The sequence below is a fragment of the Melozone crissalis genome, unplaced genomic scaffold (genome assembly GCF_028551555.1).
Source record: "Melozone crissalis strain CALT ecotype California unplaced genomic scaffold, PUWL_Pcris_2 ptg000016l_1, whole genome shotgun sequence".
Lineage (NCBI taxonomy): Eukaryota > Metazoa > Chordata > Aves > Passeriformes > Passerellidae > Melozone > Melozone crissalis.
The window spans coordinates 32,632,074-32,658,913 of NW_026535794.1; the positions used below are offsets into that span (position 1 = coordinate 32,632,074).

The window sequence follows — 26,840 nt, forward strand, 5'->3', positions numbered from 1 at the left end:
CTATAGTTAGGAAAGCAAAAAATTTCAACTGCATGCACTACCACTGTACATCCCTAAGCTGAATGTAGAACAATCCAGTTCATGATCTCAAGGTTCAGCCACAGTAATTACACACCCCTCACAATGTAGCCAATTTAAAATTATTCTGAGCAAAATTTTTCATTTTTCATTTTCCTTCAGTAAGAAACTGCAGGACTCCTACTGAACATGTTAAGTTTCCAAGAGTCCACTCTACATATTTACATTGGAATTACTTTTATATTAGGCTTCATATTTCCTCTTGGTTTTAAATACACAAAGTCGTTGGTTAAAGAGAAAGTAAGTATCTAAGCAGGTCACCTACTACCTTTTTAACCTGTACACTAAAGAACAATACCATCTTGATTGTTCCAGTTATAAATTTTATGCAGCAGCAGGGAAGAAGTCAGCATGAGTACAAGGCACTGCTTTACCATAAGCATTCCTTATGTCTTGAAGCAAAACAGGGAAAAAAGTTCCCACAAGTCATGTTGATCTACAGCTCCCTAGAGAAGCTTGCTGTGAAATTCTTATGACCCCAGGCAGCTGGAGATGGAAAGCCAAGTTACTAATTGAGAAAGAAACTCTTCACAGCTAAGAGAGGATGTTACCAGACTGGTTTCAAGCTTAACTTAAATGTAATCTCTTCTGGGAGAAAAACAAGTGATTACAGCCACATCCATGAACCACCCTAAATTACTTCATCATGGAGAGAAAGGAGTGAATTGCCTTAAGGCAGAAGATAAGAGCAAATGCTTTTCAGGAATGTTCTTCTTGTCAGATACAGCTAAGCATTTAGAAAAGGCAGGAAGCTTGTACTCTGCCTCAGGAGGAGTGGAACATAAGGGCTCAGGTCTCTTAAATTAGACTCTTGGGTGAAAAAGATATTTCCATTTGCTTGGTGAAGACACCTATGATTATTTCTAGGAGATGGATACCAGCTGCCTTCTCCAGATTTTCAGATGAAGAGACTTGACATCACTATTCTGCTTTACAAAAAGCCTTCCTAAAACAACCAGAACAAACTACACAGACAAGAATCCCAACCGATATAAAAAACCACTAAGTATTTCAAAATAGCCATAAAAAGATTAAAATACGGTGCTTTTAAGGGTTCCTTATTAATTCTGTTCTTCAAAGCACAAATAGAGCAACAGTCAAGTAATAGTTGAAAGTAATTTTTTTTTTGTGGTTTTAGTCCAGATAGTCAAAATACAGGCAACAAAAAGCAGTGCCTCGAAAAGTCCTCAAGCAGAATGTGAGTTCAATCACAAGAAATAAGTAACAAAAAATTCAAGAACCACAGAAAGAGCAGAGAAAATATTGACCAAAGAATGAAAGTTCATGTTGTAATTTCTGACAGACACCGATTTGAAGAGTTGGGACTGAAATAATCACTTCATTTTAATTCCAAAACAAAATGCTGAAATACAAACCAAGTTATAAACTCCTAGGAGAAGAGCCTCTATGCATCCACTGCTCTGCAAATCCCTGCTGGCTGAGACAGCAAGATAGCACCACATCAATTCTGGCAGGAACTGCAGCGTAAAGCGCAGCAATTGCTCCTCACCGCTGCGGTAGAACTCAAAGAGCTGGTGGCAAACTGGCTCCAGAAGCTGAAATACAAGGCACAATCATCAATGAATAAAACATTACAAAAATCTGCAACTTTGTCAGGAACAACCCTTTAGCCAAAACTGTAAACTGATAAAAATGGCATTTTAGTTATCAGGGCATGACTGATACAGTAACTGCTCAAGTCACCTTTCATGCCTATAACATACTTTTGTATGATGAAAGTAGAGTCATTCATCCTACATTAATAAAAAATTCCAATGGCTGCTTTGCCTTGGTTTTGGCTCACTTCCTCCAGCCTCAAAGGCAAAAAATAGAGGATAGTTATCACATCCCTCATACTTCTCAGTATCTCTAATATACAGGCAAACTACCTAAACAAAAGGTCTTGTTATCCTACAACTCCAAAAGCATACACAAAATGAAGCTAGAGGCTTTACCCACCTAGTGAGAAGAGCTGTATGACACTTATATTCCAAGTATTACAAAAACTTAGTACACAATAGAATAAGTTTATTTCCTCACTCTCATTATAAGCTTCTAGAAGCTTCAATGTATTTATACACTTAAGACAGAAATTGGAAGCCTCAGGAGTAATTTTAGAACCAAATTTGTTAAGTTGATACAAATGGATGTAAAACACTGAACTGGAAGTAATACACTGAGCTAGATCAAGTTAAAAAAAGACCTTAAAACAATGAAGTTATCAGCCTGCCTGTGTTCCTGGATTTAATGTTCCTTCTTTTGCTACCACCTACCTCTGATATAAAGATGAAACACTGTTAAGCACCACCTGTCAATGTATGGAAATTAGGGAGATTTCCTAATTTTCTCCAATTACAAAATATTGTCAAAAACAGCAGGCACTTTCAAAGCAAGCTGAACTACTAAATTCAGTCCTGCTATTTGTCTAGATCACAACTTTAGTTTTAGTAGAGTAAATTTTCAGAAAAATAAGAAAGGCAATTCTATATTCTTCCCTTCATTGAAGCAAAGGAGGCAAAATCACCAGGGAGACCACGCTAGAAAAATACCTGCTTGCTTTCCTAAGTTTTTCCTCCTGAACATGGAAAAAGTCAAGTCAACATTTCTTACCTCCCAAAGCTACTTCTGAAACTGAAAGATCTTAGCAGATTTGAGTTCTTTTTTAAGAAGTAATCTGGGACAATCTGATCCATTCTAAAAAAGAGGAACTTTTAGCTTCTGAGAGATATAGCTTCACTCTGGAAATATCATCCCTGAAAATTCTACAGTAAAAGCAAAAAAGCCATGCCAAGCTAAACTAGTCATCAGTTTTAAGAGCAGTACAGCAAAGATCCTTCTAGAAAACCTTACCAGCAGAACTGTGCTCCATATTCAGCTTATATTTTTTTAGACAATTCACATCCTTCCCATAATGAAGTACCAGTTCTGAATGATGTGTTTGAACTTTAAAAGGCCCATAAATAGCTGTGACAGGTATCCATGTTTACATCGTTATCTCACTTCAGACAGCTTTGTATCAGCACATTGAGATGCATAATCAGTACAAAACAGATTTTCTTCCTCAAAATGCCACCAGATGCTACAACCTAATATCAAAACGCACTAATGACTGTTGCTGTTTCAAGATATCATTTTGAACTAAGCAGTTCTAAAAGAACTAGACTGAGATGTTTCTTAATGCTGGAACAGAACAATGTTCAAGCAATTTCATCCCTGCTCCTTTTAAGCTGCACCCAAGTGTGTTAGACACTCCAAACACTTGCTATTTCCTAAAGCAAAAGCCTGTTTGGCTCCTATCTAAAAAGACAGCAAGAGTGTGTTAAGTAAAAAGCAATAGAACTTCCATCTTTAAAAAAAACCCCATCACATATTCATTTAATTATTTTTGACCACTGAAAGTCTTTAGTGAATTTTAAGTCCTTTAAATCTACACATCTTCTGGACTTCCCTTTCACTGAACTACATTTTTTACCTAGCAAGTGGCCCAGGAACCTCAAAACTAACAAAGTCTTTACTAACACAGCCAGTATGAAGTGGATGTTAAACAAGCAGTCCATTTATCTTACAAATGGCTAATTAATTTTTTGGAAAACTAAACCAAAACAACCCATATAAAAAGCAAACATGAACCAGCAGGAAAATGCAGTTACAGACGCCCATACCCATGATTACTTTTCAAATGCTTAAAAAAAACCCCTCATCCATCCTGCAAAATAAGATTAATCACAATTTTATGGTACTCATAATTATTATAAGTGCATACATTCAAAGGTGTACAGATGGGGTTGTTTGTCCATTTTAAACTGTGCAGTATTTGTAGTGTTCATGCATTAATGCTTCCCCTTTGCATGACACCCTTGAGATAAGAGAGGACAGCACATACCCTCCACCCTCAGCAAGCTGGTATTACACAATGCAGCCAACAGATCTCAAACAGCAGTTTGCAGATATTACTTTTCTTTCTAACTGCTGGCTTGTAACTATTTTCACAATGTTGAAAGCTCCAAGTGGCCTCTCCCACAAAGCAATGGCTACTTGGAGAACAGTCCAAAAAAGGTTTTAGGACTTTTTCTCAAGGCAGCACAACACTCAGTGTCAGCATTAGCTTTTCATTTCAATTCAAAGTCTCACTAACAGGGAAATCTTCAATACCTTGCCCCTGGAATTATCCCAACAACCTTTTCAAGCAGAAGTTGCAGCAGCACCCTGCTACTAAGGCCCCTGAGAAACCTTGTGATAGTCAGAAGTAGTAAGAAATCAAAGAACTTATGAAAGTATTAATTAGGCTATCAACAGGGAGACTCATCAGATTAATTTACATTTTGATACGAATTCTGAAGACCAGACAGGCTTGACTCAGTAGTTGGAATGACTCACAATGCCTTTCTGAGCAGCAAATTAAAAGTACGTTTGTTCTTTGCTGGACAACCTAGGAGTTTCACCACCAGCATTCTCTCTAAAAGCATATATATAAAAGCTTTTTATCTTCTGACCTTTAGTACTGCCATAATCTCAAACTTTGGGAAGCTGCCTTATTTCTGGGTCTTTTCAGAAGAATTAAGGATTTGGTGCAGTATTAAAATAATGCACAAAACGATTTCCAGATGGTACAAGGCAGTTAACAACACACAATTAAACCCAGATCAGGATGTTCTGAACATACCTGGACATTTTGAAACAAGGGCAGTCATGGGATACAGAACCTTCTTAGTACAGGTACTGAGAAAACCTGCCCCTCCTTTCCCACAATTTTTTTCACATTTTCCCCTCATTTCTGTATGGGTACATTCACTGTATAAATCCATGTCTTTATATCATATGCACTTCAAACAACAAAAAAAACCTTAAAAAACCTAAGCAACAATTTAAAAAAGATGGCTAACCTAACTTGTTCTCTTGCATTATATAGACAAGCTTGTGACACCAAGAGATTCACATTCAAGTTTTAATTACAGAAAGAATTCTGTCAGACATAAACATCTTTTCAATTCCTTAATGCATTTCTCAATTCTACATCCAAGTCCTGAAGCCCATGAATGTGACCTACAAGCTTAACCTATGATCAGTAGGTTACAAAACTTACAATTTTTTTTCCATGATAGTATGTCATGGCTAAGAACAACTTTTTGAAGGAGACTTTTCATCAATTACCTAGCATGCAAGGTCTTGGTTTCATTCTGCCAGTGTTATGTCAGACATTTTGGGTGAGAGATCCAAAATACTCACTTCACTCTGTGGCTCCTGAATTACTTTGTAAAGAGATGAAATCAAAGCAGTCTTGTCTTTCAAGCTGGTAGCATAGCTGGATATGGATGCTTCTGGCAGTGTCTGAAATAAAAAATATTATAAGCAATTTCTATCATTAAATATAACAGCTATTTCAACAATTTTCCATTACAAGTCACTGTTTATCAGAGTTTATAGTAAACTGTTTATCAGAGTTTACTACAAACTAAACTTTGTTTCACAAAGAAATCCTCACATTTTCAGAGTGTTGCCAGAAGATACACTGCACTCTGTCACTTTGCAATTTCATACGGAATGTAACAACAGCAGACAGGACATTGATTTTTAAAAAGTTACAAAAATGAAACAGCCACTGAAATTTCACCGTGAGATGTCAGTCCTGTGAAACTTTTACAGTTTTCAGATCCATACTTCAAGGAGTTTTCAAGACCAACTCTACACAGGTAGTGAACATTATTACGAGATACAGAATTACTGTGGAACAGCACAAATTCCAGTTAATGCAAATTCCAACTCTTCTCTAACACTAAACATATTTTCTGCCAATACTTAAGAAGGTAAAAATCTAATGTTTTTAACAACTCTTCTAGAAGATGTATGTTTAAATGTGTGCAAGTCTTACAGTAATTCTTATCTCCAGCCCTTGAAAGGACTCCACTCCACAGACAGGAAAACATATTTCCAGTGTATCTAAGCAGAGCAGGAGCAAAACCTACAGTCATGTCTGGTACTCAAACCAATACAATCATTCATCTATGATATACATTTTCACTGCTCTCTGTCAGGAAGTATGTAGCCCCAAAGAGGCAAGGAAAAAAACCCTTTCATGGAGACATTTGTATTTATCACATGATCTCAGCAAAACCCAAGGTTATTATCTTTCTTTTTCTAGAGGATGCAAGCACTCCTGCACACTTCACCAGCAGTGATTCAACACTTCTGGCTACATATTGGAGAATGTATTACCTTGAACTCTGATAACCACTCCTCCACAACCCCAGTATCCACAGCTAACATCTTCCAACATCTGCTTCAAAACCTTCAGCCTGAAAGAATAAGCAAACACAGTTTGTGAATACTCGTCACTACATTAAGTAGATGATGAAAATTAGGTCTCTGTGAATATTTAAAGAATCTAATCATGCTTTTACTTGTTAACATTTTTACATGCTGACATTACTTTGAACTTTTATTGTACCTCACTTATGCATGCTGCTGGAAGCATTAAGCACAGGAGTCTTCACATACAGCAGTTTAATAAATTCCAACCATGTATTGCGTGGGAAACAAGTCTAAGATTTTCAGAAATGGCATTCTGAAAACAGAAAATATTACCCTCCTCAATTTCAATTTATTTTTCAGCTTACAAGACTCAAGAGGAAACTGTATGGATTCACTGAAGAGAAATGACTGTTTAGGTTTTTCCAAGTCAACTGCAATTCCCAGCTTGGAAAAGGTCACTGAAATAAAGGTGGATGGAAAACCTTTCAGTCCTTCCCCACCATGGCAACTGCAGGACAATGAGCCTGCTGCCTCTGCATGGAGCCTCAGGCAGACTCCCCAGCCCAACATCCTGCCCAGTCCCAGACAGAGAGAGATCATCAGCAACAGGACTTGAACACAAGAGATGCAGAATGGCTACTAAATAAATTCCTGATTTCTCCTCAATTTTGAGAAACCACTTAAAAACAACTGTCCCTTGGAGCAGCTTATTCTGACACAAAAGACCAATATATCATTAAGATACAAAAGTACTAGAAGTTAAAAGAGCATGCTGTTAGCTTATCCAAATTGTGCCCATGGATTTCAACCAGTGACAAAATTAAATACTCATCTGAGGAAAAAATTACTGAAATGTTCAGTCATGGGAGATATGCCACCAAGTTTTACTTTGCCAGTTTAAAATTAATTTTGAAGTATTGATATCCAAGTATGGGCTTGTCCGGGAAAGACAAGGAAGGAAAAGATGGAGGTAAAAATTTCCTTTTATAACACAAATACAGGTATTTTATTCTGAAATCCAGACTGTACTAGAGCATATACAGACTATATACAGTATATTTTAAGAAGCCTCAAGGGAGAAGAACCAGACATGATAATAGCAAGAGCTTACTATAACCCTCCAAAGCAGGGGGAATGGAGAAATCTCAAAGTTAAATAAGGCTTTGAGTAGTGACCAGGATACAGATAGGGTTGTGAGGAAATTACTATTCAGACATGAATGGTAAAAGGAATAAAATAGAACAGGCTGTCCAGCAATTTCATTTTCATTTCATTTCATTGTAATACACAATAATAACATAAGGCAACGAGAGACTTCTGTGCCCCTTCTCCTCACTTGCATGATCATCGAATAATGGACTGGGACAGGTGAAATCCCAGGGCAGCAGCTGCGGCAATGTCCTCTCCCAACCCTACAAAGGCACACAAGTCTGCACAAAGCTTAGAAAACACTGCCTTTGGAGGATGAAAGGACAACAGGGAAGGGCCAAGGAAGTGTAAGCATTTAATTTTTGGAGACCATTCCACTGCCATGGCTGGATATGGGCTCCTCAAGGCCTGTGGGGGAGGAAAGCTGCCCTTTGTTGGGAGAGCAGCAGGGACACATGGAGCTTGGCCCTGCTGCGGACAATGGGACAGCTGGGAGCTTATGGGTCACATATGAGAGGGCAGAACAACATGGGTGACCACTACTGTAGGTGTTCGCTACTCATCACCTGAGCAAGACAAAACACAGGAATTCCTCTTTATACACAGCAGAAGAAGCCTCACATTACAGGCATCTGGTCCTCACTTGGAACATGAACAACCCTCTTATCTCTTGGAGGGGAAACAGAAGAGGGAGCAAGTGCATTGATTATTACCTCCTGAAACAGGAGACTGGGGAGCCAAAGGCAAGCCCTCTGCTAAACATGGGAAACTACAAACATGGAAAAAGTGGCTAGTGGTGTCAAGGTCAGGGCAGACACAGCTGCAGTGACTGTGACAAAGTAGATCACAGGATCCCAGTAAGAAGGATCAAAGCAAGAAGGAGGATCAAGAATGGTCTAGAATGGTTCATGGGCTTTTGCAAAAATAGCAACAGGAAAGCTAGGGATCCATGACTGAATCAGCAGGGGATCTGCTGACAGAAGATACAGGAAAGGCCAAGGTACTCACTGTCACCTTCACTTCTGCTGTTACCAGCAAGAGCATCCCCCAGGAACCCTGGATGTCAGAGCACAGAAAATTGCCTCAAGTGCCAGAGTGGCTGAGGAGTCTCCAATCAGAGACAGTGAAAACACAGTCTGATAAGATCTTGAGCAGCCAGACAGACTACCTGTTCCAATTTTCACTACTTTGAGCAAAGGAGGCTGGACTTCATGATCACCAAAGATCCATTTAAACCTCATCCATTCTTTCATCCTGTATCAACAAAGAAATGGGAAGGACTGCCATGTATATTAATTTATAGCTAAATACCAAATCATTCTGATGAGCACTGACAGTCCCTGAAGGTGTAACAATGAAAACACAGAGGAGCAGCCCCTGACTGCTCAGCATAGGTTGTGTGTGAGACCCTGCTGTGAAGTGAGGCTTTGAAGGGTAACACCATGTGCTAACAAACACCAAGACTAGTTCCACTACAATTACTGAAGCAACCACCCTGCCAGTTCCTACAGAATCCCACAACCTCCCAGCCCTACTTGCATTCCTATGAAGGTGGATAAAGGCTTTTGCAGAGTCCAATGCTTCAGCACTGCTGACAATAGTAACTATCCCCTACTGAGCCCCACTAATAGCACAAATACCTGTCCTAATATTGCTCAGAGCAAAAGTTCATTATTTAAGAGAGCCAAGGAGTCCTGCATACACCATAGCTGACACACATTTCCAAAAGATTAAATTTTTTCTCACCCTTCTCTAGTGATCCATCAAGCATTATTTTCAGATTAAAAGTTCCCAAAGAACAGAGGTTTCATTTGACCAGTAAAAAAAAGTAAGAGCATCCTTGGCTGGCATTAGCCATTGGAAAAATACTTTAAGTTTTTATGACTAATTTTATGACTCAGTATTTAAAGATGACTCTTTTTTTTTTTTTTGCAACAGCATGAACTTTTGAAATGACATTTGTAGAAAAGAAATAGGACAAAGTTTTTGCTGATCAGATCTATTATATTTATTTTTAAAGTAGCAGAGACATTCCACTCAGAGTTAAGGCAGTAGAAACATACAGGGAATAGAATGTCCTTATTTTACCTTATACTTTAAAAAATTCATATATATCTGCTTAAACCACAACAATACACATTTGAGTATCACAAATAAGAACTCTTAACTTTACAATTATTTTCCTTGAAGACATGGATTATGCGTTCAATTGATGTCCCCCAGGAGGAAAAAAAAGCTTTAATTCCATATATCAGCTGTGTGGGATCTATTTAAACAGGCAGACAACCTACTGCTTTACTGAGGATTGCCTCATTTTGTTCCAGTTACATAACTGATCAAGTTGGACTGGCACAATATTTGGACAGAGTTGGAAAACCCAAGACTGTTCTGAAAGAAGGATTAACAAGTTTCAGTTAACAACACAATTTTTTCCTGAAGCCCACAAAAAGTTTTTAAAAGGTAACTCTAAAATGGGATTTTTAACACTAAGTGCACCAAAATAAGGCTTAATTTATACCATCTGTTAAACTTCTACAGAAAAAAAAAAAAGACCCAGAGGATTAAAAAAGCATGCCTTAATTACAGCTTTGTTTCAGAGGATACAACTGCAAGATATAGGGCACTGGAAGCATGAGAAGTCCCAGCATGAGGAGTAGCAGTAAATACCTGCTACTCTGAGAATTAAAAAAAAAAAAGAGGGGAAAAAAAGTGCAAAATTGCATTAAGAATGTACTTTATAAATATCAAAACTGTAATGGAAGTTCAAATAATACAACAAACACTACAAAGCATTTTTCCCAAAAAAGTCTTAAGGTACATCAGCATGTAATTCTCTTTAAATTATTATTTTTCTTGGTCTCTTCCTACTAACTCCCTGCAAAGACTTCAAATGAGTGGAGTTTGAGAATTTCTTTAAAAACAACTTTTGTCACCACAAACCAAACAATACTTTGATTAAATGTGAAAAGCAGCTTCAAATGTCCCCATGGTCCTTGTTCATCTGGATGTCCTGATGAAGATTTTTATAGGAAAGGGAAGTCTCAATTAATTAAATACCACAAAGCTACTTGTGATGGAGCTCAGTAACAGCCAGGTGGCTCAGGACTGCTGAATTTTTATCAGACAATATATGTAATCTTTGTTTATCTGACACATGAAGTAAAGCCACTTTAGGTAATACTCTTGCATTGCAGGTCTAATCTTCACATTTGCCACATGAAAGCAGGCATAGGTTATGCAGACTAGCTAAGACATGGCTAATTGTCTATATTGATATGGCTAATATAGCCTGAATTCTCATGCCTTGGGAGTTAAAAGCACTTTGGAGTATTTTCCACAAGACCCTCAATTTGGATTAGCAGCCAAAGACAGGATTTATAATAAATAATAATTAACAAGTTCCCAAGTCCTAAGCAGCCTCTGACAGCTGTTAATTGGTCTTGCTCTATTCTAATGCAATAATGTAAGTCTCCTTCCTTTGGAGATACCAATTTTTCTTTTGTTTCAGGTGAGTAGTGTAACTTGAATAAGATATCAAAGAAGTTTATCGGACAAAAGCAAGTCTCATTTAGAATAGACTTCTACAAAGTTCCTAAATAGGTAATTTTCCCTTCCTCACCCTTTACAGCACAAACACATGAGGAACTTACTGAATTTCCTGTTTTTAATAGAGGAGGGAGAAAAAGTTACATGCACCGAGTTGGTGGAGGGCCAGCCAAGACAAATTAAGACATATTCTCTGGCAAACTTACTAATGCATCCATGTACTTAAATGGCTTTGGATTTCCATACTTGTCACACAAGACTTTAATATAATAATATCAAATTATGTTTTTGAATGAAATCACAGACAACACGTGCAGAGGTTTTCCTTAAAAAGAAATTCTCCCAATAGATGGCTTTCTTGCTCTTTACAGCTACCCAGCATTGGTGGAATTCATCCACAGAATGCACGTGTGTAAATGCAATTTGGATTAAGTACAAGGAGGCTGGACTTGGATAAAGAACGAATGCTTGAGTTCTGCAGAACTGACCTTCTGAAACCACAGTATTAGATATTTGCTAGGGAAAGTCAGAGATGGAAAAAACAAAAACAGGGGCCAAAAACTGCTCAAGCCTCATCCTCTGGGAATTGCTGGAAGAGGAGAATAAGCATATACTTCATCTTTACCTAATCTGTAAAGTATCTGCTTGGAAGTCTGTATTATTTGCTAAAAAATAAAATAAAATTTAAAAAAGCTTAAAAGGGAAACATGGAGCAGAAAGTTAAGCTGTTTATGAACCATCAGCCAAATCTGTCAACTCACCCCAGAATAGGAACAAAGTAAACTTGTGAGCATTCCATTAGGATGCATCAGGCCCATAAGAAATCAAGCCCCTAGTAAATGTTCATCTTCTGTTCTATAGTAGTTTGCACACACAAGTAGGGATGGGCCAATTAGGACTCAACTTTTCTTCCCTTTTGAAGTGATACAAGAAATATTAAAAACCTCTTAGTCAGGTCTTACTCGATTCATCAAGCTCATTTAAAAGACTACAGTCTACATGTAAAATTCACATTGCTGAACCCTTTCTTCTCCCTCACTTCAGAGACAAAGACACAATCCTTGGTAAGCCACAGAACAGTAAAGAACACTCAGGCAAGTGTATTCTTGATTCAATTGCCAAAGAACAGAATGTATTTTCCTGATGCTAATGCACAACCCATTTTAGTGACACAGTGATCTGTTCATCTTCTATACAATTTTGAATATGGCCAAGCTGTTCTGTTCAGACACTTGTAAGAGCAATAATGGGCATCAAAACACTTGAAGTCTCCTGAGAAAAGAAACAGATGCCACTGTGGACTCCAAAAGCCACTCTAACAGGTTTCAGAAACCACAAAGGTCAGGTCTGACTTCTTGATTTTTTCAAACTTTCACAAAGAAACAAACACCCCATTGTGCTAAGCCTGAAATAGTCACATGTTCTATTCAAATATACAACTGCAAACAGTGTTCAAAGGCTCTGTATCAAATATTCTCTGATAATTGCCATCTTCAGCTTAAAACAGGACAGCTATGGTGCACCAAGCATCACTGACTTAGGCTCAGACAAATTCCTAAAATGACAGATGGTTATTCAGCATCTTCTAACAAGAGAAATAGCAAGTTGTAGGTGACACTAGACGTGGAAGGCTCAAAACAAACAAGAATTACCAAAAACAATGTAGGAAGGAAGAATGCATTAAGGTCCAGGTACATGAACTTTACATAAATGCATAGAAAAAAACCCCACTGGGACATATGCATGGAAAAATCTACCCAGAGCCACTAAATATATAAACACTTCTAGTTCAGAAAGCTGGAGTCAAAGGTTGCTCCCCCAGCACACTCTCCTAGTTTTCTCTCAGTTCCTTTCTTGGCCTCTATTAACAGCCACTGCTAGACAATAAGGTTTCAGAAATTCTCATCTGGTTCACTATGATCACTCTGTAGTCTTCTGCACAATAAAGTAGCGAACACACAAAAACAACTGTTCTGAACATTTGTTTCCAGTGGTTTGTAAAGATTACTGAACCTTAGGAAGTGAAACTGCAGGCAATTTTAATTTTATCTTGCCAAAGGCATTATTCAGTTTTCCCCTCCCCTCTGTCAGCGATAGAAGCAACCATAGGTAGACACTCTTATCCAGAGCTTACACTTTGTATCACAATGTGGAACATCAGCCTTAAACAGTCAGGAGTCAGTGGACTCTTCCATGATACAGATCTGAAAAAGACTTCCAGATCCTGAGCACATATGCTTCTCTAACAACTTAACACTTGGAATATGACAAAGTGATAGATATTTGCCCACCAAATGGAAAAGCCCTCCTGAACGATACCCATTACAATTTTTAAAAATTTACATTCAGCCACAGATGACAGACCTCAATTCAGTTTTGGTGCCAGCAATTAAGGAGAAAAACAGTCTACAGAAAGCAACTAGACCATAGTCTACATCAGCTAGACCATACAGAAACGATAAGTAACTATCTTAAATGCAGTTGTTTCTTGTGCAAAGTATCCAGTACCACAGAACACTGTTTGGAGGTTTCTGGGCTGTAAAGCATCAAATACTTGATGTATCAAACTGTACCTCAGTCTTTTACAACCTTTCAATTCTGTCAAGAGGGGAAAAAAACCAAACAAAAACCAACAAACCTGTGGTTGAGGTCATGAAACCACAAGGCCATTTACATTGCTGGTAAACAGTCGCATAGGCACACATGACCCAAAACATTCATGATTAAAGATTTCTAAAAGGCCTCAAGCAGAAGGTAAGACTCCTAATAGCACAGGCTTTGGAAGATTTTAATCCCTATCTTTGACTCCTGGCAAATTTATTTGCTCAATTTCAGATTAGCAATCAATTACAAACCACATTTGTACTCAACTAACCTTGTATTCACCCTTTACTACCAAGGGGAATTGTCTTCCAGAACAACCAAATTACTCATGCCAGTCAAACAAGTCACTAGGACAGAGATAAGAGACTACAAGCACTGATATATTCACTTGAATTTATACAAGCCATAGTAAATCAGATCTATATTGTCTGAGCAGGACAAAAGCAGCCCTAACAGTACAGCGCCAAAATGAAGTAAGAGGAAATAACTTCCACAGCTTGAATTTTATTTTCTCATTGTCCTCTACTACTTCTTCCTAGCTACCTTTTTAAATCCTGCTTTACTATTTCTTCCCTGTAGCCTACTGCACAAATGCACACTCTAAGTACATCTGCCATGCTGAAAACCACAGTCAGCCAAAACTGACCACCTTAAAGTCAACTTACTCCAGTTACACCCCATTCTCTGGCATGCAGAATCCCTACTCTTTCAAGCTATTTCATCTGGAGTATATCCTCAAACATTAGCTTTGCTATCATCTGGAATTCATCAATAGTTTCATTATAGGGAAATAAAGTAAGATTAATTACTTTCAAAGCATTTTTTAGCAGCTAAAATATACTTGCTTCCACTTTTATTTCATGCAAACATTACTGTTTACATCTTGCTGACTCTAAGAAAGAACAGATATATAAACAGCATAATCTTAGACAGAATAAAACACGCATAATTGAAAAATCTTGTCCTAACTGTCCTTATGTTTTCTGGATTAATATAGTCAACTGTTCCAACACATACAAAGAAAAATCAAGATAATAACTATATGTATCATACAGAAATAGAATTCAAATTAAGTCACATTAAAATGAGTACAAGCATAAGCTTAACCAAATAAATGAATTAGAAAGCTTTAGAAATCTTGTCTGTTTTCTGTGTATCAAGACTTACATAACTCGTGTTGAGAACATCAGTGAACTGGCAATTAATTCCACAGTACATGACACAGTGCTCTTATCACTTCTGCAAGAGAAAGCAGTGCTGCACAAGTTCCCCCCATACAAGAAACACTCTATACAGAACCCCAATCATGCTGTTCTTTTACACCTTAGTTCCCTAAGCCCAAAGTACACTACATCCCTATGAAGCCACTCAAAGGCAAATTTAAAACAGTGAAATATAATAAACTATAGAGAGAATAATTGTGTTGCAACTTTAATGTTAGTATTGCATTTAAGCCTTGAGCTTACCAGTGGTCTTCTCACAAGCATTATTTTGGTAGCAGTGCCGTGACATGCAGTTCCTTGCCTCCTCAACCTTCAATACTACCACAGTATTATCTTTACAGGCAGTTATACACTTAATCTATTTGTGAAGTCAACTTGCTGCAAGCTAATTTTAAAAACCAAGTTTTGTTTTCTAAGTGAAAATTGCAAGTCATTTCATGTTAGAGTTTGTTCAGTACATTCAGCCATATGAAAAGAAAGGTGTTGGGTAATCCAGCTGCTGAAAGGCTCTCAGTGTAAAGCATGCACAGGCAGATGCTGCACAATAGCTTGAGTATGACTAAAAAGCATGTGGAGAACTGAGCAGGGCCTGAACTTCATCTCTGAGCATTGACTGTAAAAGACACAATTTTAACACCTTCTACCATTACAGCACATAGTTTCAGGTAGTACAAATCCAGAAGCATTCATCTGGCAAGTAGTTTAGCAGTGACCTACCAGAAGGAAAAAGATGCAGTTCACAAAGCAGGACAGAGGTTTGAGAGACTCTTCACCTACTTTTTAGCAGCAACATTTAGAATGCAAGACTTTTGACCAAAACTTCCCAATTCTGCTGGCTAAGAATGAGATTTTAGGAGACTGTCTATTTCCAACCCTACTCTAGGTATCTGCACCTCATTCAATTTGGAAAACAGAGATGTCTACCTCTAAAACCATGACAACCTGCAAGCCAGACACTAACTTTAGAAGATACTTCACAAGCCACATGAGGAAGAAATTTTGTAGCAGCTCTTGGGACTTCATTTCAACTCAATTGTCTTTCTGCCTCCATAAAATGTAAGGAGCTCCACGAACTGAGAATTGGGCAGCAAAAGTCCCAGGTGCTTCAGAAGTGACTTATGACAGGATCAGGCCAGGACAGGGTTAAGTTTTGCAGCAGCAAGGAAGGGCATAGTGAGAATCCAGATGCTAGTTTCTCATCATTGCCAGGGGAAGCACTCTGGGTAGCCAGTTCTGCATGGTGAGCAATCATGTGTGAATTATTTGCCTATTTTGTACAGTTTGTTATTGATAGTGTAGCTGTTACTTTTCACTTTCTTATTCAATTTCTGTTTCCAGTGAATTGTTCTTATCTCAATCTATAATCTTTACTTTTTGTGCCTCTAATTTTCTTCTCCATCCCTACTGCAGGGGAGGGGGGAAAAGGAGACTGAGTGAGTAGTTGTGGTTTGGAAGGTTTCAGTGGGAACATTAAATTGGGGAACACTATTCCTGTGCCAGGACAGCCTTATCTGGTAAAGTACAGGTCTCTCTTTCAGGCCAAACCCATTCCAGGGCACCCAGCCCTTCACAAAGAAAAGGAAATTCTCCCCGGGGCTCCCACTGACTTCTCCACATCAGCTGTGTCACCACACTGGGCTACCCAGGGCAGATCTATAACATAGCATAATATCAGACATGATCAAGTACAGCTGCAATGGAAAGGTTTCATTTTGACTCCAGAACCTTTATTTGAAATAAGTGCTATGATACATCCCATCACCCTAAGCCTACCAATGCAGCAGCATCAGCATTCCTGATGGCTTTCCATCTGCAAAATATTATCTCCAGTGCACCATTCTACCATATCCTAAAGATCATGAAAGAAAAGCAGGAACCTTGCTATCAGGAATACACCCCAGATTTTATAGCAAAAAGAGGTTTATTATAGTCTACTGACAGGTGCTTTAGTAGCTCATTTTCACAGAGGGAAAAACCCAAAAAAACTATACAAAGGTACATTTTCCAGAAGAGGGGTACATCAATACTGCAGATAACCTTAGGACTTAGTTTTAGTGGTTGATAACTGCTCCCTGTTAAATTACAGAATTAAAATTATCAATATATGCATGCAATGCATGTATATAGCTGTGTTAAACAGTTTCAGGAGAAACATGCTTTATCTCTTCATGACAGTTCTCTCATTCTTCCTCATCCCTCCACATTCTCCCACCCCCACAACAGCCCATCCACATACACTCACAAGACTAGACACATTCATCTGAAAAACATTTCAGAGCAACTAAGAACAATTTTGTGGGTTTTTACATACTTTACAAGCTACAGAAGAACATGACTTCTCAACTAAAATTTTTAGAGGCAGGACCCACGCTTCTGTCTCATTCAGAAGATACATCCAATACATTAAATGCTCTACTGTCACATATAAATGCTGTAGTACAGACAAAATATATGCAACTCAAAGTCTCAAGAGAATTCACTACCCTGTATGTCTTGCTCTGCATTGTAATTTTTTTTTAAAGCCAAATCCCAAAAGCATAACACTGTCAAAGCAGAAAAGGATAATAATTCTCTTATGTTAAGAGATGTATTAATTTAGATTGAATTCAAGTTAGATGAAAAAGCTTTTAAAATAAAAGTTCCCATTTCATGAAAGCACCTAAAGGTCAGAATATTAATTACTCTAAGAAATAGAAAGCTAATAAAACTCAAATTATACAGGTTCTGGAAGGACTCTTTATTTGAGTTCAGATTTCCAAGTTAATTGGTATTATCAAGTAATCTGCCATTATTCCAAAGTCACAACAACAGAAAGCTTCTACAGAATTTATTGTTACCACTTTAGTAGCAGAAAACAGTTTATGACTTAAAATAACAGAGCATATATTCATTTTCTTTTTCTCTTTCTACTACTTGCATTCTCATTAAATCACACAATGTCTTCTGCTCAAGACAGGCCTGACTTCTAAGGGCATTATTACATATCCTACATATCTAGTAGTCCTAGAAGAAGTGAGTGGTGCTTTTATAATCAGTCATTATTTCAGAGTACTGGCTTAGAGCACAGATTTGATGATTTAGAGCCAGGCAAATATTTCTGTAGCTTAACTACAAAGTGGTCAAAATTTATTTCTATAATAATCTCAGGTCTGTGAACTTGAGAACTTGTTTTAGAGTACTGTGCTTACAAGCAGTGTCTGAGAAGTCACTTGAATGGCAGGCACAGTTGTGACAATACATGGAAACTGGTCATTGATTGCACATATACTTGGGGCGTAGCGGACTGGATGAACCAGAGCCAAAGGACATCAATACAGCCTAACAACCCTTGGACACAACATGTTCTGCTTGTAAAAACTGTCATAAGCACGTGAAAGAAGTGTTGCAATGAACCGAGAGCAAAGCAACCTCCATCACACTGGATTAAAAAAACCCAAATATAATCAAAGTGAATGAGCACTTTTCAAATGATATGACATTTGAGAGTTAATCACACAAAACAAAAAGATCATACACCTCTGATTTAACATCTATAGACACATTTAAGGAACTTCTTCAAGGGTGTGGCATAGTTTGGTTCCTGTTTCATCACTCAGTTAACTTTCTAATCCCACTTTTGTCAGTTCCTCTATTTACTGTACAAGCAGGACCTTCATCTAGGTGCTCCTTCTTCCCTTGACACCCAATGCGTCCACATCCTGCTCCACCTACTGAATTTATACAGGACTTTTATTCTACCACACCAAGAAGCAACTGTAAATGGTTAAGGCAACTCCTGCCACTGTTTCACAGGACTGGAGCACTTTGTGAGCACAGGTGAACTAGCATCCACTTCTTTACCAAAACAGGACAAAACCTAAGCCACTTCTGAATACCACTAAAATAGCAATGAACCAAAGATTTCCATTACTTCCTTAAGGAATGAATGAATGAATGAATGTGTGCACTATGTATACAAGGGAATGGCACAGTTTAGAGATCTCCTCTGATTATGTTGTTTTAGGTGGAAAATCATTATCATCCTTCCCTGTGCAGCTACAGTTTGCTAGTAACAGTCTGGGAGAAAATATCACTGCACAAATAACCATTCCATTCCAGTAAAAACCCTTGGTAACCAATGCAAATGCATATGCTTCAGATATTCTTAAATTTCAGTCTAAGAACAAAAAGAATGATATTGAAAATACATATACCAAACTAAAGCAAGGCAGCAAAAGAATTAAAAGTGGCAGAGACTGCAAATTTACTCAGCCAATCCCCAGCATGATGCAGAAATGCTGGAAGAGTAGTTCTGCTATATTTGTACACATCACTGAAAAGTCAACAAAACTTCAACCAATTCCAGCTGAGGCAACAGAATTCTGTTACTCCAAGCTGTATCATTACAGACTAAGCAAAACAGATGTTTCCTTTTTTGTGTTTCACTGAGTAACAGAACAAATTTGATTGTCTGAAATGTCTCATCACAACAAGACTGTTGTGAAAATGCCCCTTATTTACAGTGCCAACACATAATGCTGCTGAGAAAACAGGGAGAGGGGTAAAGAAACTCAAAGTTTTTTGCTCAGCTTTACAATTAAATATAAATCACACTCTCTTAAGACAGGCAGAAATTGGTAAATATTATACCAGCACTCACAAAGCTGCAGATGCACGTGTAAGCAGATGTGCAGAATTACTGTCACAAGCCTCTCAGCTGCTCCTCTGGCTGCTGCACTGGGAATTTAGTTCAAAGCAGGGAAAAAAATGCAGGAGCCTATTAGTCTTTCTACACCTGACATACGGAGTCAATACAATTAGGAACGTAAGAGATGTGAGTGGAAAGACTGCAGCTCATTGAGCCTAAAAGCTGTAACTGAGTAAAAACAGTAGCACAGCTGCAGCATGTGACAGACATGAAGCAGGCAGGTGTTTTGGCACAGCCTAAAGGAAGTCAATAAGAAATATATTCTTTTAACTGAGTGTATAGTAATTGGTTTAACCAGATGTGCTATTAACCACAAACTGTAGGATAATACTCAGCATTTCACTGGCAAAATGAGTCTAAATTAGCTGTAAGGAACATAAAATTGTTGCTTTAGCACCAAGTACCAATAGCTAAGGAACTCCTCAACCCTGCTCCTTCCCCTACTTTGATCACACTGTTCTCCCCTTCATGAGCCTAACACCAAATACATGATGCTGCAGTCTACCTGTTTCCAATCTGGAAGAAACACAATTTCCTTGAGCCAGCAAATACTGCAAAGGAGTAAAAAAAAGGGAAAATAAAGAATCATTTTTATACCTGAAGATCCTTGAGTCTGCTACCACAGGAAGAGATGTGACTTTAGCATACCTGACATGTTTTACACAGTACACTGAAAATATTCACAGTATCCTGACAGAGAAGGTAGCTGGTGTTAAAAACTTGTCAAATGTAATTTTTAAAAATTTACTAGGTCAACTTAATGCTTTTACATATTTTCCAGTCGTCTCCTTTAATACAGTAAATAGTATTAAAGGATTGAAAAAAAATTAATAGATAACAATTACTTTTACAAACCACTACATAGTACAGTCTTGTCCATTAACCAGGTGCTCATGGAGACCTTATATTATCCAGCACTAGCTATTGTACAATACTCAGACTACTAGACAGGTTAATTGTTGAGTATTAGATATGATTCCCTACCACATATTTAAAGTGTAATGGGATTTTTTTCCTCCGTTCCTAAAAAAAAAAAAGAACCACAATAAAATATAGCAAAAGGAGTGAATCATGGTGTTTAGCATTAGCAAAATATTAAAGTTGTATGCACTGTTCGTCAGGTTGAAATTAATGCCTTGCGGAAGCATAAATATTTATCCAGTGCAAACAGCAGGAAACCTTAGGAGACAGCATGGCTTTAAGCACTGAAGTGTATTAATTAGTACCCAGTGCAACTTCAGAGCATGCTATGCTATTTTTAAATAAAGGTTAGAATCCAAATAGACAAAAGTAACAAAATGTAAAGGTATGAGATAAGATAGCCTAAGAAAGCTGTCTTTATTAGCTGTCAAAAGTGCCCCAAGTATACCTTTTTTTGTCACAAAGTTTAGAATGAGAGCTCTTGTGCCAATCAGGATGGAATACAGACACTTAGCAACTTTTGCATCAGCAATAAGCATGTTTTACTAGTATTACTTTCACCTACATTTCTTTGCTATGCTTCAGTTGCTACACAGCATTTCATATCATCAGAGGTCAGAGATGGAAAAACAAAAACATACATCTGTTTGGAAGAGATAACCCATTTCTAAGTCTTAATCTCAACACTCAGATGATTCTTCAGCATTGCCAGTTATTTATAAATTAAGAAACATTTCATGCACATCCACACTTTCCATGGCATTCTCCATATACAAGAGTGATGATAATTAAATATCTGTCCAAATTCCATGTCCTTTATTGATTCCAGTTCTAATAAATAATGCTACCAACAACCGCAGTTGATTGAACCCATCTATTTTACATTTGCACACCATTTAGAAGTTAAACTGAAGCCTTAGAACCCTTAATTCATCACACGAACACCTACACCAACATCCTCCCCTTTCTGGCACTACAAGACAAAACAGGGTCACATTCAGACAATTTCAGGACTCACTTGGCTGTAAGTTGGACTGCTTGCACTCACAGTCTTTCCAGTTGTTAGCAAAGCATGCAAGTTCATGTGGGGATGTGACCAAAGAAATTGCCATAAATAACAGCTGCCCTCACAGACTCGGCCAAGATGCTATTTTTATTCTGCTCCTCTTGAACGTGGTCCTGATTAGGGCAAAGGCTTCAAAACAGTTTCACCACAAGTAGAAGAAAATACTTCATATCCATTTAGAAATGCTATCAGCTGAAAACTATTACAGTTTATTAGATCTTTCAGATGTTTGTTTTGGTGTTTCGGATTTTTTTCTTTCTATCTAATACAAGAGTACTTGAGTTTTCATGCTAGAAAAGTTCTAACACAAATTCTGATAGAAATCTGATTTCCAGAAAGAACAAATGCAGAAGCATTTCACCTGTCAGCCTTGTGCAAAACTTTTTAAATGTTTTCAAATAACTTTAAGTAATTCAAGTGTCAGTTTAGAGAAAATCTCAAGTTCATGCAGAAGTACTTCATCTAAAAGGTGTGGGCATACACTTACACATCATAGAGGAAAGAGTCTGGCCATTGCAGGAATAAACATTTTAATGGCATGCAGAGCTGGAGCAGCAGCTTTAAACACAGCCTAGCAGTAATATGCAGTTGCTACACATTAGAAACATTTTCATACTTTAGTACTCCTTGCCTTCAACAACACTGACACAGATTTCTGTCCTTATTCTGACACCTTGTTGCTGCCTTCCAAGATTATCTCACAAAGCATTTCAAGTAAACTAATCCAATTTAAGTTTCTAAATAACTGATGCTAATAAAAAATACTTTAATTCCAACACATTCTCCACTTCCAAATGTGCATTTCATACGTCACCATTTCAATTCTAGCAACTGAGTACAGCAAATACCAAAAGGGATTTTTTTCCTGGAACAGAAAGAAAACACAGATTTAAAGAAAAGATCTCAGGCCTAAAATTCTAATTTAAGAGGTCTTTTTTACATATATATACTTGCATAATTAAACAGAACAGCATTAACAAACCAAAAGCTATAATTCTCCTCAGCAGGGAAGATTCCAGTAAATCAACAACCTCTCTCAACTACATCCTACCAAGTACAAGCCAACACAGTGAAAGACACTGCATATAAACTGCAGGTTTTAAGCATGCTGTAGTTCCATAATCCCATGGAAGTCTCAGAGATTAGACAGGGTCACTCCAGTCAAACTATTTAACCTCAGAATATAATTACAGATGGGCAGGCTTCAGTTCTTCTGAAGTGTACAAGATTTGGTCTCTAGTTCTCTTCAAAGAAAACAGAGTATGCATGCAGGGAAGGTCAGACTGTCAGGCTGCTCATTTCCTACACAGCAAGATCAGATCTCCTGCCTGAATTTCATGCACCTTGCTCTTGGAAGACTGACTGCTTGCTAACACTGGACATAACACACGTGAGTGCAGTGATTCACAGGTGTAACTTCCACTTCTGCTAACAGAGCTGCCCACACAGCCCTATGGGAGACCTAAGGACAGGTCAGCTTTGCACCCAGCCTTCCATTTGTGAGAGAGGAAGCGTGCTGGGTTATGCAGAGAGCACATCTGTCAAAGGGAAGGGCTGGCAATGAAACCTGACCTGGCAATTCACCTAACCGATTTAAGCCTAAGCTCTTCCCCACGGAGGCTCTGTATGTTTGCTGAGTGCACAGGTGATCTTTGTTAAGAGCCCAAGAGCTACTGCATTTTAACATTCTCATCAACATAAACATTTATTCCTCATGAAAGTTTCATCCTAAAGCCTCAGATACTCCACAAGCTCTTAGTCCCAAAGGGAAACCTGGGAACTGTGACTTTTCTCTAAGAAATCATTCTGCAAACCATGCATTCTCCATACAAGCTGAAAAAGACTCAGTGTCACATCAGACCATTTATTTTCTAATTAAAATAACCAGACATCAGCCAACACTTTATAACTAATAATTTAAACCTCCAGAATGAACAAGGTGATTTTAACATTGCATGCATTAAAGTCAGTGACAGGTTAAGACGCCAACCTAATATGTACCTTAAGGTAGGCTTTAATGAAAAATCAATTTCCTGACATGAACATGAGGAAGGTTCAAGATATTGAGTTTTAGAGGAATGTGTACTATGAATGAGACTTTAACACAGTGACTTACTATTAGGTTTGACCCAGTCACATGCATCAGGAAACAGGCTTGTCTCCCAGCCTAGAGCCAGCCCCACTGTGCTAAGTGAAACACAGATGACACACACCACTTGTAGTGCCCAGCCCTACAGTATCTCACACACATGCTTGTGATACAAGTCCTCACAAAATTAGAATCCAAGTGACTTAACTACCCAGCTATGCCTGGGAACACGTCTCCCATGGCCTCTCTCAAGTGAAAGCAAACCCACCCAGCAGAATTCCAACGTGATCCTGCCCCTGACAGCCTTTTTCCTTGGAAGAAGCTTTCTGATTAAACATGACATGTCCCTTTAAAACAGCTCACTGCTGCAAGGAAGTGAATTGTTACAGTTAATAAATCATCCCAAGTAGTACTGAACTTCCTCAAAATTATCATCCCTCTGATAAAAGCCCTATTACAAGTGCCTTGCCTCACAAAGAGATTATCACAGAAGAGAAGCAGACAGGTTTTGTATTTCAGAATTAGTGGGTTTATACTTTTTTCCAACTCTGGAGGAAAACAATACATCCAAAAACACTGCCAGAAGGATCTAAAATTCAACTTCAAAGTATACTACTTTTACCAAAACTATTTCACTGATGAAACTACAACAGATTGTAAATTAATTTGACCACATTATACAACATTACTTAGTTTTTGCAACATAAAAGAACTTGCTGAAAGGTGGAGAGAACAAAAGCAAGACGCCATTAGAGGCATGAAACTATATGATCTTTAAGGTCCCTTCTAACCCCAACATTTCAATGATATTGTGGAAAGCACAAACTTCTGAAAAACCACTGTAGCATGTAAGTCCATCACTGGAGGGGAAAACTGCAGAGAGGCCTTTCAGATACCACAAAATGCAGTCACCAATGTCACTCTATGCTTTGCTCCATAACACTGCTTCTTGCCTCTCTGCAGTGCAATTTGCTCAGCTTGCCTTAAAAAAATGCCACTAAATCTGAATTTGCAGCTAAGGACCTAACACCAACCCTGTAGTAGAAGTTTTAATATTTGGCTCATCTACAGTCATTTCCTCACACACTGGCAGTGCATGTTAAAACTCCTGAAAGGTCCATCCCAGCAGGACTTGATAATCTTCAAGTACACAAATCCGCTCCTTGCGAACCTAAGGCTGGGGAGCTTTTTCGGCAGGGAGCTAGAATTCAATTGGACGGGAAACAAACGTGATGGCTGTCGGGATTACATGGGACAAGACAAATCCAGGGGCACTATCTCTGCTTCCATCCTTACCTCTGACACACCAAGCACACGGAAGGCCACTTCAATCGGACGTGCTCCAATGGAAGCACGAAGCCCGCGGAGGCACCAGCCCTGCAGCCGCGGCGCTGCCCGCCCGGGTTCCCAACTCCGCGGCTCGAACTGTTGCTGCCGCCTCCCGCATCCCCGCGGCGGCACCGCCGAACGCAGCCCGGGACGGGTCCGCAGCACGGAGCTGTTCCTCAGCACGCCGCCCAACTCTGCCCCAGCCTCCCCCCGAGGGTCCGCGGCGGCACCGAGCCCGCTGCCAGGCACCGCGCTGCCCGCCCCGCTCCGGGGACGCGGCGGGAGCAGCTCCTTTGTCTCTCCCGCAGCCCCCGCCGCCTTCTCCCGGCGGCACCAGGCGCCGCTGCCCCGCCGGCCCCCAGACGCCCAGGCGATGCCCGCCGTGCCCCGCCGCGGCCGGACCGGGTGCGGGCGGTGCGCGGCGAGCGGGCGGCCAGACGCGGCCGGGATGCCGGCGGGGCGCCGGTAGGACCCGCGGGACCGGAGGAAGCCGCAGCCGGTGCCCGGAGCGCCGCCCCGCAGCCCCGCACCGGGGGCAGGGTGCCGCCCTGCCCGTCCGTCGCCCCCGGGCACCGGCCCTGCCCCCGGCAACTCCGCCGCCCCCTCCCGGCCTCCTCCCCGCGCCCTTCACCCCCCGGCGAGACACGGCCGCCCCAGCCGCGCGCCGCCGGCTGCCCCAGGGTGGGGCACGGGACCCGCAGCCTGGGGGGGCTCCGCTCGGGCGGCCGCGAGTTGCCCGACGGCCGCGGCCGCCCCGTCGGGATGCGCCAGCCCCGCGCGGGAAAAAAAGTTGTCCCCGCGGGGGCGACCGGGAAGCGAACTCACCCTCCCGCCCGGCGGCTCCGCCGCGGCCGCGACTCAAACTCACCCTCCCGCCGGGAGCGGCAGCGGCGGGCGGACCCCGCCCGGCCCCGCCGCTGCCTGGCGGCGGCCGCAGCCAACCGGAGCGCGCAGCGCGGTCACGCCAGCCAATGGCGCGGCAGAGCGGGCCGTGCGCGCGCCCCGCTCCCCGAGGGGCGGGGCCGGCCCGCTCCGAGGCCGGGCGGGAGCGGGGGGCGCGCTGTGAGGGCGCCCCGGGGCGGGCACGGAAACCGGACCAGTCGCGGGCTCCGTGCCGCGGCCGGGCCGGGAGCCTGGCCCTGGGGGAAGCTCAGACGGAGTCCGGATCGCCGGGCAGGGTCGTGCCCCGCGGGGAGATGCGCCCTTCGGGGCAGCGCCCGCTCCCGAAACTGCCCCGCGAGCGCCGGTGGCAACGGGGCTCGGGACAAGACGGGCGGCAGCGCTTGGGACGAGCTCGAGAGAGCAGCACCGGAGCTGCGAGTGCTCTGCCCCTGTCCCGAGTCACACGTCCCCCGGCCTGTCACTTGGAAATAAAGACGGACCCGGAGGCAGGCAGGTCTGGCAGTGCCCCAGCCCAACAAAGGTACCTCGGCCGGAGATGCTTACAGGCACCCCGATGGGAATGACGCGGAGCTGAATGCCTCTTAATTTTCATCAGGCGTGTCTTAATCATTATTTAGATACTGGATTCTTACCAGCCCTCCCCAAGTGAAGCAATTGTGGGCAATTCTCATTCCACAGCACTCCAAGGCCTTTCCAAATACAAGTACTTTTTTTTTCCCCCTTTTTTTTTCTACTGACATCCTTGGACTGCTCTGAAGAACAATCTTGAAATAAAACTGCATGTCTCACAAATAGCTAATTTTTATTTTTACATTTTTTGTTACCACCAGAGTTTCTTTTTAAGTATACTTTCAGGATGTAAGTTTTATTCCTCAGAAGCACGCACTTCTGGTAAACCTCTGGATTAATAAAGATAAAGTTAATCAGTAATCTAATTGCTGTGTGGTGAAATCAAGGCAAGGAGGCTGTGATTTGATCTGTGTCAAATATCATATA

At 40.3% G+C, this 26,840-nt stretch overlaps 1 protein-coding gene across 1 annotated transcript in view; it reads right to left on the reverse strand.

Moving 5' to 3' along the window:
• Positions 1 to 25,796, reverse strand: part of HYCC1 (hyccin PI4KA lipid kinase complex subunit 1) — a 41,533-nt gene extending 15,737 nt beyond the window's left edge. Inside the window, exons 1-4 of the mRNA XM_054274151.1 lie at positions 25,767 to 25,796; positions 6,292 to 6,371; positions 5,305 to 5,406; positions 1,455 to 1,634 (exon numbers count right to left, since the gene is read on the reverse strand). Coding sequence (XP_054130126.1) covers positions 1,455 to 1,634; positions 5,305 to 5,406; positions 6,292 to 6,342 — 333 coding nt within the window. The 5' untranslated portion in view covers positions 6,343 to 6,371; positions 25,767 to 25,796. The remainder of the gene's footprint in view (positions 1 to 1,454; positions 1,635 to 5,304; positions 5,407 to 6,291; positions 6,372 to 25,766) is intronic.
• Between the last annotated feature and the right edge of the window lie 1,044 nt (positions 25,797 to 26,840).